At 45.6% G+C, this 17,426-nt stretch overlaps 1 protein-coding gene across 1 annotated transcript in view; it reads right to left on the reverse strand.

Annotated features, from left to right (window-relative positions):
• Positions 1-401: 401 nt before the first annotated feature.
• Positions 402-17,426, reverse strand: part of Hmt4-20 (Histone methyltransferase 4-20) — a 33,460-nt gene continuing 16,435 nt past the window's right edge. Inside the window, exons 8-9 of the mRNA XM_077661920.1 lie at positions 9,536-9,613; positions 402-2,913 (exon numbers count right to left, since the gene is read on the reverse strand). Coding sequence (XP_077518046.1) covers positions 1,163-2,913; positions 9,536-9,613 — 1,829 coding nt within the window. The 3' untranslated portion in view covers positions 402-1,162. The remainder of the gene's footprint in view (positions 2,914-9,535; positions 9,614-17,426) is intronic.

Here is a 17,426-nt window from a genome sequence, read left to right on the forward strand (position 1 = left end):
GTCAGTCAGCAGCACCAAGAAACACTCCAGCACCGAGGCTTCCTTGAAACAGCAGCAGGAACGGAATGCACTACGAACGCGTCTTCACTACTAAGCTGCTCACTCGTTGTTGTTAAGCCTACGTTCAGGTATTTTGTGGAACTACGCAAAATGCATGTCCACACACACAAAAAAAAACAGTGATCCAGAGAAATTGCAGCGATTTGAATGTACCAAAAATTAGTAGAGAACATGCACGACTCTCAAAACAGGATGGCTGAATGCCCATCGAAATGATCGTGTCCACCAATAAGTCCCGAACACGGCCGCAGGTGTTCGCCCAACAACTCACTTTATTCGCCGTCGGAAGTTCAGTGCACTGTGAAATAAAACAGAGCGGGCATATCACGTCACCCCAAATGCAAGTGATTTGAACATTTTTATTACAGGAAGGCCTAGCTTTCAGACGTACGCGATTACGCCAAGAGAAGGCATAAAAGGTTAACTTGCGATATCCACATGTCTACAAGAACTTTAAATTCCTTGGCTGCTAACTTCACAGTGCTTTTCTCCATCCAGTAGGAAAGTGTAGTAAATAATTTAGACAACAATAAATACAAGTGATGCGAAAAATAGGCAGTCACCTTTGAAACTGAAATGAAGGCAGCAATGTTCAGTTCGGATCGACAAAAAAGAATGAGGAAATACTATGCCAGCACGACTGCAAAATGCATACCAAGCAATACATCACTTTGCGCTCATTCCTGCATTAACATATCAGGTAGTTAACTATAAAAGCCAACAAGGTATCAGACAGCACACAATTTAGTGAACCTGTTTCCAACAATTTCCAGAAACCGGCAGGCTAACGGAACTTTGTACACAGAACAGAAACTTTCCATTGCAATCCTTCATTTCAAACACCACTGGCAGTGTGCATGCTATTTACAACACTTATACATTACACTTCTTTACTGCTTCCAGGAGTACTCAGAAAATGCAAAACAAATGACAACAGCCAGATGTAAGCATGTGCTACGGAACATTTCTTCACTGTGTGGGCAGAACTCAATGTCAAGAGCGGGAGTTCACAACACAGTTTCCTTTCAAACCACACATTTCGTAAATCCACTGCATCACATGGCAGTCTAGCCCACAACTTGCTGCAGCCACTCACAGCCTGTCAACAGCGCTTCTTACACTTGTTGGGTGGAATGTCAATGTCAATTGCATCATTGCCCAAGATGAGCCGGATACGCTTAGCCCCTACGGTCACAGGGGATGGCTTCTCTTCCCGCCTCCGGGCATGTTTTCGATGTTCACTTGCCTTCTTTTTGTCTTTCTTCTTCTTTTTCTTCTTGCGTGGTGACTCAGGAGAGAGGAGTGGAGGTGATAGCACCTCATACACAGTTCGGCGGCGTGCCGTAGACACTGGTGAGGTGTCGCCACGTGCGTGTGGGTGTAGCCGGCGTATCGTCAGCTTGAGGCAGCCCAAATGAGGTGGCACAGCAACTGTCTGTGCCTTGGCCTGGCTTGCGGGTGGTGGCAGTGACTTCTTAGAAGGAATGGCCCGCATGCGGGGTGTGCTCCTCGCTTCTGCATCAGTTTTGGCTTCTCTTTTTGGTGTTTCTCTCTTTGGCTCCCTCTTCACCCTCTCCAAAGGCTCTCGGCAAGTTGCACTGCCTGCCTGCAGTGTTCTCTCTGGCAGCACGGTGACCATGGGTGCTTCGAGAATGGCAGTGTCCAGTATCTGAACTACCGGTTCCTCATCACAGAGTTGTGCCATCTGTGGCAGTTCGGGCAGTTGCTCAGTCACCTCTAGCTGGTCAGCCTCAGGCTGATTGAGCTCTGGCAGGCACACTTCTGGCTGAATCACCTCCTCGTGAGTGACCTCTGGGACCAGTACCTCTTGTTGGAACACTTCAGACTGAATCTCTTCAGGCTGGAACACGTCTGCACCAAAAATCTCTCCTAGAACCAGGTCTTCTTGACTCTCTTCTGTTTGAACCACTTCTTCATCAATCACTTCTGGCTGAATCAGTTCAGGCTGTACCATTTGCAGTTCAATAGGTTCCACAGTACTTGCATCCCTTACAGCCACCTTTATGGCACCCCCTTCCAGTATGCCCACATCTGACGCGACCACAATTGGTGTACACTCGCCTGTTTGCTCAGCCTTGGTTGGTTCCTCTTCCTGCTTTTCTGCAGTGGAAAGTAATGTGCCCATATTCTCCTCAGACAATATGCACGCCTTTTCTTCTATGACTGCACTCTTGCCTGGCAGCACAGAAGCCTGATCTGTTGATTGTGCCCGAGTGCATCGTCTAGGCTGCCGTCTTTCCCTCCTTGGGGGCACAGGGCCTGATGTTTCCTTCATTCCTGATGCTGGCTTCTTTGTCTCTGTGGATTTACTCAAATCTGGAGGGCGTGCTGGCGTGCCCGAGACTACTTCATCTGGTTCGATTGCCAGTTCAGGAGACGTCGCTTCGTAAGACTTTTCAGAGTCGATACAAGGAGCTTCATAATGAACATCCACAGGAGACTTTGGTGAAGAGCCCTCCAAAATGGGCAGGCAGGAAGATGTCAGTTTCTCATGTTCAGACCCTGGCACCTCGAGAGGCTCTGCTTCCTGTGCTTTCTTGGTGGCTGTTGCAGCCTTGTTTTCAGTCCGCTGCTGGTTTCGAGCCCTTGTCATGACTGTCACTGCAACGGTGGCCCCGTTCACCTTCAAGATGCCGTCGCTCTTTTCTGTGGAATGGAGGGTGCCGTTCAAGCCTGTCTCCTTGATGGCCAGTGCTGGTGGGTTGCCTGGTGATGACTGCACAGAATTTTTATTTGCTAGCACAGGCTTAGATGACGCATTCTTTCCCATGTGGCCAGGGACCTGTTGATGTTCCTGCAATACTTCAGCATTTCCCAGCAGTTTCTTGTGACCTGACATGCAGGAGACAAAAAAAAGTGGCATTAAATAAACAAACGGCATGCTAAAGAGACTACGAGACGTGTGCAGCAAGAATAGATTTTACAGTAGAACCTCGCTGATACGTTCAGAATACAGACAATTTCCTGATTCACAAGCTCAAAATTGTGAGCAGTAAAAATGTCCCATAAAGTTGCACTTTTTTCTTCTGGTTAATACATTCGCGAACACAGCAGTTTGGCATATGTCTCCTGATCCCAAGGTCATGGATTTAATACCAGCTGCAGTGGCCGTATTTTGACAAGATGAAATGCAAAAAAGCCTGTGCGCTCTGAGCAACGTCAGCACATATTAAAGAACCCCAGGTGGTCTAAATAATCCAGAGCCTTTCACTGCAATGTTCCCATAGACCATGCATTGCTTCGAGACATTAAAAACCACAATTCACAATTCCCGGATAATACAGTTTTCCGGTGAGCATGTTCATAATTTCACCAAATTCTTATCGTCTCCTATGTTTAGTGAACAATCGTTGACGCGCTAACATACCAGCGGGCAGAGCTTAGGAGCACGCGACATCAGCAAAAGCCCACAGGAGTCAGGCACCACGGCGGCTTCGCTACAGTGAGTCACTGCGATGGGGCAAAGCATGCCTAAACAATGAGGAGCGAACACACAAGTGGGCCGAGCCTGAGGCAACGTGAAACGAAAAGCACCACGAGGCATTCAGCTACCACAGTGCTTTCCCCACAGCACATAAGAGCAATGCGGGTCGAGAGCAACATCTGGAATGTTGCGCTCGACCATCACAGATCTGTACAAAAAATTCATAGGAACTTACTGCAACGTGAAGAAGCGTTACAAGGCGACGCAACTTACGGCGCAAGAGCTCAACGTCAAAAATATTTTTGTTGCTTGAAACAAAAATATATTGATTAAAAATTCGGAAATGAAAGAAGGCAGTAATCTGTTACACTAAACTCACCATCATTTGTATTTTTACTTGGACCACCTCATGATATGGGTGTTTATGGTTCAAAACTCAGTTTTCTGCAACTGCAGTATTTTATTTCACTTTTACATATTCAGTTTCATTGGCTGTAACATTTTTTTTTAGGTAATAGACATCTATGGAAGCAAGATGACAATTTCCTAATTTCAGAAAGGAAGTTGATTTTTTTTTTAAATGTCAATATAAGCACAATTTTTACACGTTATTTAAATTCCAAGAAAATATTTAGACTGTCCAAAAATATATGATCTGAATCATATCGAAAGCAAGAATCTGTACAAAAGTTACTAAAAAATTTATAGTGTTTTCTAAAAACTAGGATTTTTTATCAATTATTGAGCAGAGCTTGGTTTCACGGCCTTTTGAACAGTTCAAACTGAGCTCACCTCATGCATAATTTTTGGCGGCAAAAATATTTTAGGTTTAGATTACACGTGCTGTGATAAGTTTCCGTGAATTTTTTTAACAAATCGGAGATGGCCTTATGCAACGTCTGGGACATTTGACGTGGAATGACCCCAAAGTGACCTCAGCTACTTTCCCATCGCCGGATTGGAAAGGTTACTGGACAGTCTCTTCCACACTAAGGACCTCACGAATGAGGATATACTGCATATACTCACGTAATGAACCCACCCCCCCTTCGGTCGGTGAAAATTAACTTTTCTTTTTTTAACCGTTAACTTTTCGTAAAGCATTTCTCAGTTTTTGTGCCGTCCGCAGTACACACCTTGGTACGCCGATAAATCCACATAGCGTTCATCTTTTGACAAAAGCACCTATGGAAGGCAGGAAGAGACGGGGAGGGGGGGGGGGGCTCCACGAACTTGGCAGAGCACCTTGACAAAAGTGCCAGCGGCAGCGTCTTGGTCGGCGTGATGCTGCGCGCAGGCTGCGCTACCATATGCTTAGAAAGCCGGCGAGCGCTGGAGCATCGGAGAGGACCATAGCAGTTTAAACCAGTATCCTATGAAACAACCTCTACACTGAAATGCTATGAAGGAAGCAGGACCTTTTGACCTCCAAGCAATTTGGCGAGCTCAAGATAGAATTGGTTTTTTGGGGAAAGGAAATGGTGCAGTATCTGTCTCACAGCTGGGCCCACACCTGAGCCCCATAGGTAAGGGATAAAGGAGGGACTGAGAGAAGAAAGGAACAAAGAGGTGCCATAGTGGAGGGCTCGGGAATAATTTCGAGCTCCTCAGGTGCACTGACATCGCACAGCACCGCCCCCATCGAAACGCGGCCGCCGCGGTCAGGTTCGAACCCAGGTACTCCGGATCAGTAGCGAAGCGCTCTATCCACTGAGCCACCGCGGCTGGTAATGCGACCTTGAGATCGGGAGCAAGAAATGCCTAACCCCTCACTGTCCTGCGTGTTTTTTTCAACCTCGCATAAACGCGCACGTGACCTTGAGGGCCAGTGTTCAGCATGTTCGCTTTATCTTCGCCACGATTTGCCGGCGCCGCCGGCTATTACAAAATAGTTGGATCACGCTGTGATACAGCAAACATCTTTTGAAGAGACAGAGGCTAAACACCGGTGACAGGAACGCGTCTGACCATGTGCTTTTGTTGCTGATGGATGGACGGATGGGCGGGCGATACGAAATTTCGACTCTCCCAAAAACATGTGTTCAAACTTTTTGAACTGAAAGCTTCACTACGCCAGGTTTTCAAGAGGGTAGTGTAGTTCCGTTTATGACCTTGAAAAGCTTTAGAGGTCAAACCATGGAGCAAAGTCACGTAGGCCATGGTGGCGCATATATGCCAAACCAAGATGATGGGCCACCCCCAAATCTCTCGAAGGTCAAGGTCAAAGGTTGAAGAACTGGGACAAATTGCGATGTTGTACGATGGTGATGTCATGTCAAAGGAATTTGAGTAAATAAGCTCATCAATCATGCAGATAGATACTCTGCTTGACAACAGGGGCAGAGCCACCGTCTGTGACGTCAATGGAGAGCTGTGCATATATACCAACGGCGAGCTGGTGGGGGTAGAAACCGGTTTTGCGATGGAGGAGGAAGAACATCCTGCTGTGACAACGCGCCAGAAAGCAAAGCTTCAACGTTTCAATGAGGCCAGGAAGAAACGCCGTGCCAAAAAGACAGAAGAAGAACGTGCGACACGCAACAAGTAATGACAGAAGAGTGCTACTGCGAAGGAACAGCAGAAAGTACTTCAGGCGTTACGTCTCACCAGCGACGCAGATTAGGAGGTTTCTTTCGCTGCTCACCAGGTGTAACCAAAACTAAACCACAGTTAATAATGACCCCCCCCCCAAATTGATGTCAAATTTTCTGAAAAAAAAGTGGGTTCATTACATGAGCATATTTTGAAAGCCCACAAGTGCTGACCGACCTTTTTAGGGAGTGGAAGTGCCAATAAATACCTTTGTGCTTCTTCTTAAGTAACGTTTTTCAAAATCATGCATTTTCCTGCATGACATGCTTTTTTGTTTCACAATTTTTTAGAAAGTGAACCAGCGAGATTCTACTGTATTATGGTGGCACATTTGGTGTGTTGGCACAAGCGACATGCTTTAGTGACTGAAGTGCAAAAAAAAAAAAAATTGCAGCCTATTTTGCTTACTTGGACAAATGCAGTTTTGCACTATAGTCGGATACAACTTAGGAACGCAGCGGCTTTTCCCCGTCAAGGGACACCTTCCAGCCAATGGCATCGGCCAATTCTCATGACCCTGCTATTGTGACAAAGCAGGGAGTGATAGATGAAAGAGGATAATCCCTCCCCTCTATGGTCGGGGATAGACCCCTCTCTCTAGTATTGTCATGAGAATTGGCCGACGCCACTGGCTGGAAGGGGGTCTTTTGATAGGGAAAAGTCACTGTGTTCTTGAGTTGTATCCGACTATAGTACACTGGTGGTCAAATGTTTCAGGGGAAACCCCCAAGGTGGTGTAGATTCGTAATAAGGGAGTAATTACTCATTGGCATCCACCCAAGCGCAGCCATACGGCTACAAAACTTCGCAGTTAAAGAAAAATTCGTCCTGGTCCGGGCTTCGAACCCGGGACCACCGCTTCACCACAGCAGTTGCTCTACCAACTGAGCTAACCGGGACAGCAAGCTTATGAGAGGGCGAGAGTGAATTGATCAATAACTCGAAGTGGGAACAGTGTTGGTCAAATGTATTAGGGGAATCCCCCAAGGCAGAGTAGATTCGTAATAAGGGAGTAATTACTCATTGGCATCCACCCAAGCGCAGCCATACGGCTACAGAAGAAAGCTATAGAGCTTTCTCAGAAACTCTGCAGTTAAAGAAAAATTCGTCCTGGTCCAGGGTTCGAACCCTGGACCACCACTACACCGGAGCAGTTGCTCTACCAATTTAGATAACCAGGACGGCAAGCTTATGTCGAGAATAATTACATGCCAATATTCATTCTCTCGATTTTTTTCAGAAGGGCGTGGAAAGGTTATATATCAAAGATTTAATAACTTCCTCGAGAAAAACAACATAATAACTGACTCCCAATATGGATTTAGGAAAAGACGATCGACAGATATGGAATTACTTCTACTAAAAGAACAGATAGTTCAAAATAAAGATTCTGGTCTTTTTTTTTACTCTTGGTCTGTTCATTGACTTCAGTAAAGCCTTTGACTCCCTCAACCACAATGCATTGTTAGGTAAGTTATCACAGTATGGAATACGGGGTGGACCCCTCAATTTAATTATGTCATACCTGAAAGATAAGAGTCCACTGCGTCCGTATACATAAAGTTGAGTCTTCTCTGCTGCCCCTATAAACCTGAGTACCACAAGGTAGTGTTTTAGCAGTAGCATTCTTTTTAAGGGTGAAGATCCAAACGATTTAGCTCTACAGTGCAACCGAACACTTGAATCACTATCAGGGTGGTCCCACTCTAACTGCATAATAATCAATCCCACTAAGACTAAGGTTTTACTATTTAGGCCAAGAAAAAAGTTTTCACACTGCAAAATAAGATCAATTATAAGAATAAAGATATAACAATAGTAGATGATCATAAGGTTCTTGGTGGTACTTTTAATTCTCACCTAAACCGGGATCACCACATTAATCACGTCTGCAAGAAGCTGTCTACTGTTGCAGGCACTCTGTCCTGCTGCAGAAACCTCATTCTCGAAAAAGTTAAACTCCAGTTGTACCAAGCGTTATTTGCACCCCACAAATTATTGCAGTCTTGTCTGGAGCTCAACAACAAAAAGAAATATGGATAAAATTAATGTGCTCCAGAAGAAAGTCTTGTGCTATGTGGCAAATGTTGGAACGCACACATCTACAAACAACCTATTTCCGGAGTATGGGATCATTCGTTTTCATCCGGCTTTATTTTTCGTCCGTTGAATCTGCAAATTTTCTTAAAACTGCTGCAACATTACAACAGCGAACAACAGATGTATTCACTAGAAACCCCCCACACTGGCTAGTTCCCTACTTCCGCACCCAAAACAAGTTTCCGTCATTAAAGCATAATGTTCCATCACTTCTAAACAAATATCCAAAGGATTTTTTTCCATCTAAGAAAGAATGTAAAAATTATTTCTGTAACGTCAACTGAACTCTTACGTGTCACCCTGATCTGATGTATCTTGCCTTGGTTTTAAACTGACTAATTGTCCTTTGACTGTGTGCTTCCATATCATCTAACAATTTTTTTTTCTTTTTGTCTCACTGTTTGTTTCGTGTATATATACACTTTTGAGACCTGCTTTATTGCCCCTATATTTTCAATGTGATCTTTGATGAGTGCAGTTTTCTTTCTTTTGCTGATAATCTGCATCGACTGCTGTCTGGTAAGGTGGCCCCTGGGCCGTCGTCAAGTTGCTTAGTGCAACTTTTAGTCCAGGGGACCATTCAGAGTTTGCGTTTGTACCGCTCTAGAAAATAAACGAATTGAATTGAATGGCAGGGTGAGAGGGAATTAATCAATAACTCGAAGTGGGAACAGTGTTGGTCAAATGTTTTAGGGGAAGCGGTGATCCTGGTGCACCGGTGAAGTGGTGGTCCCGGGTTAGAATCCCGGACCAGGACGAATTTTTCTTTAACTGCGAAGTTTCTGAGAAAGCTGAAAAGCATGGCTGTAGCCGTATGGCTGCGCTTGGGTGGACGCCAATGAGTAATTGCTCCCTTATTATAGTACACTGCACCCAGGCGCGGTACAGTCACGGCCATATTTATTTTATTCCTGCAGGTCTAGCTGGCTTCGTGATTGGAAGCCTTAGTGCTAGTGCACCAAAAACAGGACTAAGGACGAAAGAGTAGACAAGGACGAGCACTGACACTCATCTACTCTTACAACATTAGTCTCTTTCTTTTTCCTCTCTTTTGCGCAGCAGCCACTGCGACATTAAGCTTATACACAGGCATTACTGTACAAGGGCTACTGCTTTGTGACTCTGCCTTCTACAATGCCTGATAAGTGGGTGCAGTTGCCACTCCTCCTCAATGAGAAAGGGTAGAAAGTTTAAGCGTCATCATTACCACTTGTGTACTTTCATAAACAGAAGGGTACATGTAACATTTAGGTACACAATCTTTGAAAGCCAACAGCTGAGTGCCAGTGTTCTAATGCATTTCGCCATCTACGATTTACGAAGTGCAATGCGGCTTACCTGCATTTGCCCTGGTAGTGAGACGATTACTCTGGTTGTTGCTATGCCGAGAAAGTGCTTTCCGAGCTGGCTTGCCACCTGCACAAAGAAAAAGGAACAATACAAAAATACGATGGCCCTTCAATAAAATGATCAAGCTAAACATTTCCAGCTAAGCAACTCATAATCTTATCTTGGTCATGGACTACTGTGATGCCCTATAAAAATTAACGAAGTACAATCGAATCCCGCTTAAACGAAATTCACGGGACCCGCGAAAAGTTTCATAAAAGCGGAGCCTTCAGTGTCGTGAAATAGGAGGCCACAAATTGACAGATAGGGCCGGATAGTTCATGAACAATGTTTATTTTCCAAAAATTTGTCAGTTTTGGTTTTTCGCCGTTTTGAAAACAGTGTCGTGGCAATTTTCTTGGCACTCCGAAAATCTCGGAATCATGTAATAAACGCGCCCGCAACATTTGCTATCAAAACTAATATTTTTTTTTTGCGAATGAGTTTTAAAAGCGCCCTTGCTTTCGTCGAGCGAGAACACGTACTTAGACCTCGCTGACTGGAGGCATTTCAGCGTGTACAATGCGCACATGTGCCGCCAAGAACCGCCAACATTCGCAGTGGCTGTATTCGGTCAGTGCCGAAGTACACCAGACAAAAAAAAAAAAAAAAAAAAACCACGCTAACACGATGCTCTTCTGCGGTGCAAAAGCGAGACTAGACTGGCATAGCCAGCGTCAGGCTTCTTGCAATGACGTGCCGCCCACCGCCGTGCTGGGCGACAGCAGATCGTTGCGCGCCACTTGCTCGGTGTCGCTAGGCCTAGCACCTAACGTGTTCTGCAAAAAAGCGTCGGAAAAAGTGCTCTGGAACTAGCCACTGTGGAACCTATTGAACCGCAAACGTTACAGCCTGATATGATTCAGCCAGAAATGATTGATGAAGAAGTGGTTTAACATTTTCATCGATTTCTATTGACACGACTGCTTCACACTGATATAAATGCTGTAGAACTCATTTCCGTTTTGCGTTCGTCAGCGAAGCAAGTGAAAGCTGCCATCCACCAAGGACCGCGCTTCACAAGCACAGAGTCCAGGCTCTCGGCAAAACCATCGGAGGCAGTCGTACGCCACATCAAATCTTTATGCGTACATGACTGCACATTAATTCAGATTCTCCAGGGAATGTCACATCAAATCTTTATGCGTACATGACTGCACATTAATTCAGATTCTCCAGGGAATGTCAGCTGCACTACTGAAACTATAAACTGTCTTCGGCATCTGTGTTTGGTAAAACCTAACGAGATATGGGCACGTGTGGGTGCATAAACAAATGAAAAAAATCGGCCTCTTACTTGAAAAAATTTTGTTGAAGTGGAATTTCGCTTTGAAAATTGTTCGTTGTGACGAAAAATAACTGCATTGCTTTGTATGGTATGCTGACTGGGAATCGGAAATATTTCGTAGTGGCAGAAATTTCGCTGTCACGGTGTTCGTTGTAGCAGGGTTTGACTGTACACCAAACCTTTTGCTAGAAGACCATGAGTCCATGACAGCACAGATCCATGAGGTCATAAAGACCATTAAGGGGGAAGAGGGTCTTAGAAAAAAATTTTTGTTTATGAAGTCACAATAATTAAATCTTCAGAGAACATGTATTTTTGAGTGCTGATTCCAAATATGCCATTTAATTTAATCTACAACAAATCCTCGTGCACTTATTAAATATGTTATGTAACTTTTTGTGGAGAGCTTTCAAGGAATTCTGCTGCAAAGAGCTTGCTAGGATGCATGCCATTGGTTTCTCTTGACATTAAGCTATGCAAGTTCAAAACCCTGTAACTCGACTTCTATGATAGGAAAGATAATAATTTTACCCTTATTGCATAGCTTGATGTCAAGACAAGCCGATGGCATGCATTCTAGCAAGTTCCATGCAGCAGAAGTCCATTAAAGCTCTCCACAAAAAGTTACATATTGTATAAGTGCACAAGGACTTCTTGTACATTAGGCCGCCGCGGTGGCTGAGTGTTTATGGCGCTCGGCTGCCGGCCCAAAAGATGCGGGTTCGATACCGGCCGCGGTCGAATTTCGATGGAGACGAAGTTCTAGAGGCCCATGTGCTGTGCGATGTCAGTGCACGTAAAAGAACCCTAGGTGGTCGAAATTTCCAGAGCCTTTCACTACGGCGTCCCTCATAGCCTGAGTCGCTTTGGGATGTTAAACCACCATAAACCATAAACTTGTTGTACATTAAATTAAATGTCATATTTGGAATCACCGCACAAAAATACATGTTCCCTGAAGATCTCCTAATTGTGACTTCATTAATAAAAATTTTTTTTCTAAGACCAGCTTTCCCCATTAAATTTCTGCTACTGCTGAATCCCGGCACAACGAATGCTGCTTCAACGAAATTTTCGCCACAACGAAGTATTTTTCATTCCCCGCGAAATCCCCATAGGAGTTAATGTATTAAAATTCCCTTGAAAACGAATTACTTTGTGAGCACGCATTCGCTTCTACGAATTTTTTGCGAGCCTTCACCGGTCAGTGGCCTGCCTTTCTTCAAAAGTTGGGTGCTGTACGAGATTATTCCCTGCTAAAGCAGTGGCTTGGAGCAGCTAAATAATGCACGGAATGTATTTTTATTACATTTTCATGTATTCCTTATTAAAAAAATTTGGTTGGGAGTCGTTTATTCGTCATAGGGAAGCAGCGAGGGGACTTGTCGGCGCCGTGCGAAGGCCGCCGGCCGTACGAGGGCAAAAGACGAATCCAAATCCAGTCGCCAGCCTCCCCTCCCCGCCTTCTCCGCAGCCCTTGCCGCCATTTTCTCGTGTGTCGGTGTGTGTTGATCGTCGATCTCTCGCTGCAGTCTGATCTCGTCGATCGCCTCTGCCATGTCGTCTCCAACGAAGAAGTGAAAGTTTATTTCGCTAGAAGAAAAGGATAGAATTATCGCCGAAGCGGAAAGAAGAAGGTAATTACTGCCACAGATTTTGGCATTGCGCCGAGTTCGCTATCGACGATTTTGAAGAGTAAGGACAGCATTAGGAAGGCACTTTCATCGGGCAGTTCAGCGCAGCACAAGAAAGTGATGCAACCAACATATGAAGAGCTCGACCAGGCTGTCTAAGCTTGGTTCGTCGATACGCGAGCAACAAACATGCCCCTGAGCGGTACAATTGTACAGCAGAAGGCCCTAAATTATGCTTGTTTGCTAGGGCTGAATGACTTTAAGGCAAGCATAGGATGGCTGAATCGCTTTAAAGAAAGGCATAACATCGTTGGCAAGGTTTTTTGCGGTGAATCGGCATCTGCGGACGTTGACGGTGCATCGGCATGGGCGGTGGACAACATGACTGACATAATGAGCAGTTACGCTCCATCTGATATTTATAAAGCAGACGAGACGGGCCTCTTCTATGAGATGCTGCCAGCGAAGACGCTTGATTTTAAAGGGCAACGTTGCCACAAAGGCAAACATAGCAAGAAACTAGTGACTGTGCCGCTGTGCACAAATGTGGATAGGTCTGACAAACGCCCCGCGTTAGTTATTGGCAAAAGTGCAAAACCGCGCTGCTTCAAGGGGAACAGGAGCCTACCTGTCAAGTATGTGGCAAACAGCCGGTCGTGGATGACCCGTGCCATTTTTGCTGACTGGGTGGTGGCACTTGACAGCGACATGAGCAGACAAAATCAAAAGGTTTGATGCTCTTGGACAATTGTTCAGCGCACCACATTGACGACGTCAAGCTGTCAAGTGTGGAGCTGAAGTTCTTCCCGCCAAACTGTACCTCAGTCATTCAACCCCTGGACCAAGGCATCATCCGGAGCATGAAGTCTTCCTACCGGGAGAGGTTGATCCAGCGGCTTCTCCTGAACACCGACACTGGTAGGGAGACGAAAGTCGATCTTTTCATGGCTTTAGAAATGATGGCTGCGGCATGGAGAGCAACACGGTGCAGCGTGATCCGCAACTGCTTCAAGCACGCCGGGGTTGTCAACAGCAAGGCGACCAGCACGACTGCAGCCGCGCAAAGTGTACCATCGTCATTGACTCCGGGGATTGACGTTACTTGGAAATCGCACCAGGAAGCTGGAAACGTCCCTGCTGACATAGCGCTGGACGATTTTCTCGACGCTGTCGCGGACGTGATTGTCCACGACGAACGAAGCGATGAAGACATCATCAAAAGTGTTCGTGAGCCGGAAGAGCCGTCCGATCATGAAGACGACTCCGCTAAAGATTTACCTGCCCGAGCAACCTCATCGCAAGTACTGGATGCCTTCGACGTTATTAGAAAATTCCTTGGCACACACGATGACGACGTTGCGATGTCGCTGTTAACAGAGTGCGAGAGTCGCGTGACGCCGCTGCTGGCAGTGAAACACAAGCAGGCTAAGCTCACAGAATTCTGGCAATAAACTTATGTTTTGCTGGAGTTATTGCCTTGCATTTTTGGTTAATTTCTCGACAGCGAAATTTCTCGTGCGTCCCGTTGATTTCATTGTAGCGGGAATCAACTGTATTTATGCTGCTAGTCAATTTCTTGCCACAGATTTCTCACATCAGAAAAGCAGTGCATTAACATCACAAAACTACAGAGTGCCATATGAGAGCACACACTAAAATGAAGTTGATTCACACAGGCTCCAAAGCATGTTGCAGCACGCTCTGGGTACAAATGCAATTGAACAAGTACAGTTCTGCAAAGGCAATAGCCATACTAGTATCCCAACCAAAGGTTATGGGGTGCTAAATCTACAAAAAATAATGAACTGCACCCGCTTCAAGCAAGCAGCCTGCAAATGAATGGTCCAGTGTGAACTTGAACAAGCTAGCACATCGATCAATACAGAACACAAGCTGTGACCACAACTATCCTGCTCACATAACGCTGTGCAGTAGCCAGTAACGCCACATACATCCACAAGCATGTAAAGGTGGTGCGCTACCCACAGCAATCGGCAGTCGTGGAGTAATCATTCGCCTCAAGTGCAGTAGAATCTTGGTGATACGAATCTCATGGGGCCGTGAAAAAATTCGTATCATCCGAAATTTGGTATCACCCAAATGAACAAAATATGTGTGCAGAATCATAGAAAATGCATGCACGCAGATCTGTTTACGGCTGACAGGATTTATTCACGACCGTGCGGCCACGCTACTCGAGGTGCGTACCGCACGATCAGCGAATTTCGGCGATGTGAGGGTTGCACACCACCGCTCACTGCTCGCGGTGCACACCGCACGATTAGCGGATTTCGGCGATGTGAGGGCCACGCACCGCCGCTTACTGCTCGTAGTTAGCACTGCACGATTAGCGGATTTCGGCGACGTGAGGGCCCCGCACCACCGCTCACTGCTCGCAGTGCGTACCGCACGATTAGCAGCTTTAGGCGATGTGAGTGCAGCGCTTAATGCTCGAAGGTGCGGTCGCGGCTCGTGTGTTTGTATCATCCGATGTGGTGCAGGAGAGAGTTCGGAACATTAGGAATTCCGAACGTTGTGCACAATGCACTCCAGCCGGGGAATTTTACGAATTCGTATCATCGCAAAATTCGTATCAACCGGGTTCGTATCACTGAGATCCTACTGTACTAAGCAATGGCACACCCAGACATGCATACATTCATGGGGTCAACTTTGCAGCCACTAAGGATATTTGGGATTCCAGAATTCCCACCAGCCATAAAACAAATTTGTGTGAATGCACTTTGAGCTTCAACATGGAGATTTTATTCCGTTTTTGATGATACGAATTACGGGCCAAATGAATACTGCGTTTACACGATTAAAAGCTGACCTATTTTTCAAAATTTGAAAATCCAAAGTGTGGGGGGGAGGGAGGGTCGACTTGCAATCGAAACAAAATCATGACACCATAAATAAAGGCGAGAAAAACGATATACAAGCATGCTACAGCGCGGTTGCATTTTTGCTGCCACCTCCACTCTCCACACATAGCTGCAGATTGCGGCTGCTGATAAGCGGCGGCTGCTCGATAACTCATTCGCGTTCTACTCTTAATAGGCGTCCTCCAAGTTTTTTTTATTAGTACTTTCAGCTGCGCACTTGGCGCTCAAGGAAGCGCCGATAGTTGATGGAAGGGCCGCTGTTCCAATCGCGGCGGCACCGCCACTCGGACCGGCAGCGGCGCTGGGGAGTGTCAGTAGCCGACGGAGGAGGCGACGCTGCTCGCGCGTAGTTTCTCTTTGGCTCTGACGCATTTGACTACTGCCGGCCGCATTTCAGAAGTTTTTAATGTAGTGCTTCATCATTCGTGATTTGTGCTCCGGGTCTGGTAAGCGATCGGCGCTTGTGCATGGCTACATTCAAGATGGCTGTCATTCTTTACGCCGAGGAAACGAACAACTGTGCACTGGGTTTCAAGTTCGACGTTCACAACGGGTGATACAGATGTGGCAGCTGCAGCAAGGCAAAATTTTCAGCTGTTCCACATGATGTCGCTGTTTGCGAAGTGCGGGATTTCGCTAAACGTGCTGTGGGACTGCAGCAGCGATCACGACGGCAGCGCTAGTGAGGACGATGGCGCAAGTGTGGACGAGTAGTCGAGTGACTGATACACATTCGTTTTGGAATGCGCCCACGGGCAAGCCCGCGCGCGGCAGCGGATAGCAGCTGGCAATAAGCGGCTGCCGCAGGTTAATGCTGTCGCGTTCTATTAATAAAGGCCAAGCTTAAACAACCTCCAAGATTTTTTTTTTTTGTGAAATGTGATTCAGGGAGGGAGGGAGGGGGGGGGGGGGGGGGTCGACTTACAATCGTGTTAATACGGTATTTTTCATGGCCACATGCATCACTGAGATTTTACTGTAGTAATACTGTGTGCTAATTGCTGTGTACAAACTTCCATTTTGGCTTTTTTGACAAGTTACATGCACTAGAGGGGTTGCTTTCCCTACAAGCTTTTCAGAAGCACGGATATTTTGGTGTGATGTAGGCAAAATTTGTTGGGCCACAATGCCTACAGTAACTGCGTTTTCAAAATTCTAGAAACTGATATGAATATTAGTTATGATGAGCTACATGCCTCTCATTAATTAAAGAGCCTAACAGTAATAGTTAACTATTCAATATTAGCTAACCAGCCTGCTATTTAGCACATCTTAGCTGTATTCTGATGTACTACACCAATGACAATGCTATGCCAAATAAAGCACTCTTCTAAATAAAAAGCCTATTTTTAAAAATTGTGTTAAGTCTTAGGTGAAACACCCTGTATATGGACCACAACGTGGAACTCGCCTATGTCTGTTAAATAATTTATATTTTAATTTCTTCTCTCATGCTGTTTCGATTTACATTTTAACAGTCAAACAGCGTCTATGACATCAAGATCGACCTCAGGTCACCTGAGGCATAAAAACTGCGACAAATGCGCCGCTTCGTCACTTAATTAAGTTCTTTTGGCATCCGGCCCCAACAGCCAAAATGTTAAGAAAAATCAACAAGAAGCTTTAATGTTCCAGTTTTTTTTTTTTTTTTTATGGCTAACATAACCTGGAATCAACTTTGATTCACAGCCGTCGTCTGACTGTTGAAACCAAAACATCACAAGAGAAGAAATTCGGTTATACAGTTAAACCTCGATTTAACGAAATCGGTAAAATCGGCAGTTCACTTTGTGATATTTAAATATCGCAACATTGACATTCACCTCCTAGCATGCTAAGAATCCGCCAGAAACATGCTGTGGATAATCACAGGAAAAGGCTTCATTTGCGATTAAAATGCTTATTCTGCCCTTTCTTCGCTAGCAGCTACGGCGTTACGTGCATCTTATGTCGCGAGCCGAGCCGCCCCAGCACGTCCATCACGTCGACCACCACGTGGGTGACGGGAACGACACAATCGTCTCGAGTTTTGC

Source organism: Amblyomma americanum, chromosome 4 (genome assembly GCF_052857255.1).
Source record: "Amblyomma americanum isolate KBUSLIRL-KWMA chromosome 4, ASM5285725v1, whole genome shotgun sequence".
Classification (NCBI taxonomy): domain Eukaryota; kingdom Metazoa; phylum Arthropoda; class Arachnida; order Ixodida; family Ixodidae; genus Amblyomma; species Amblyomma americanum.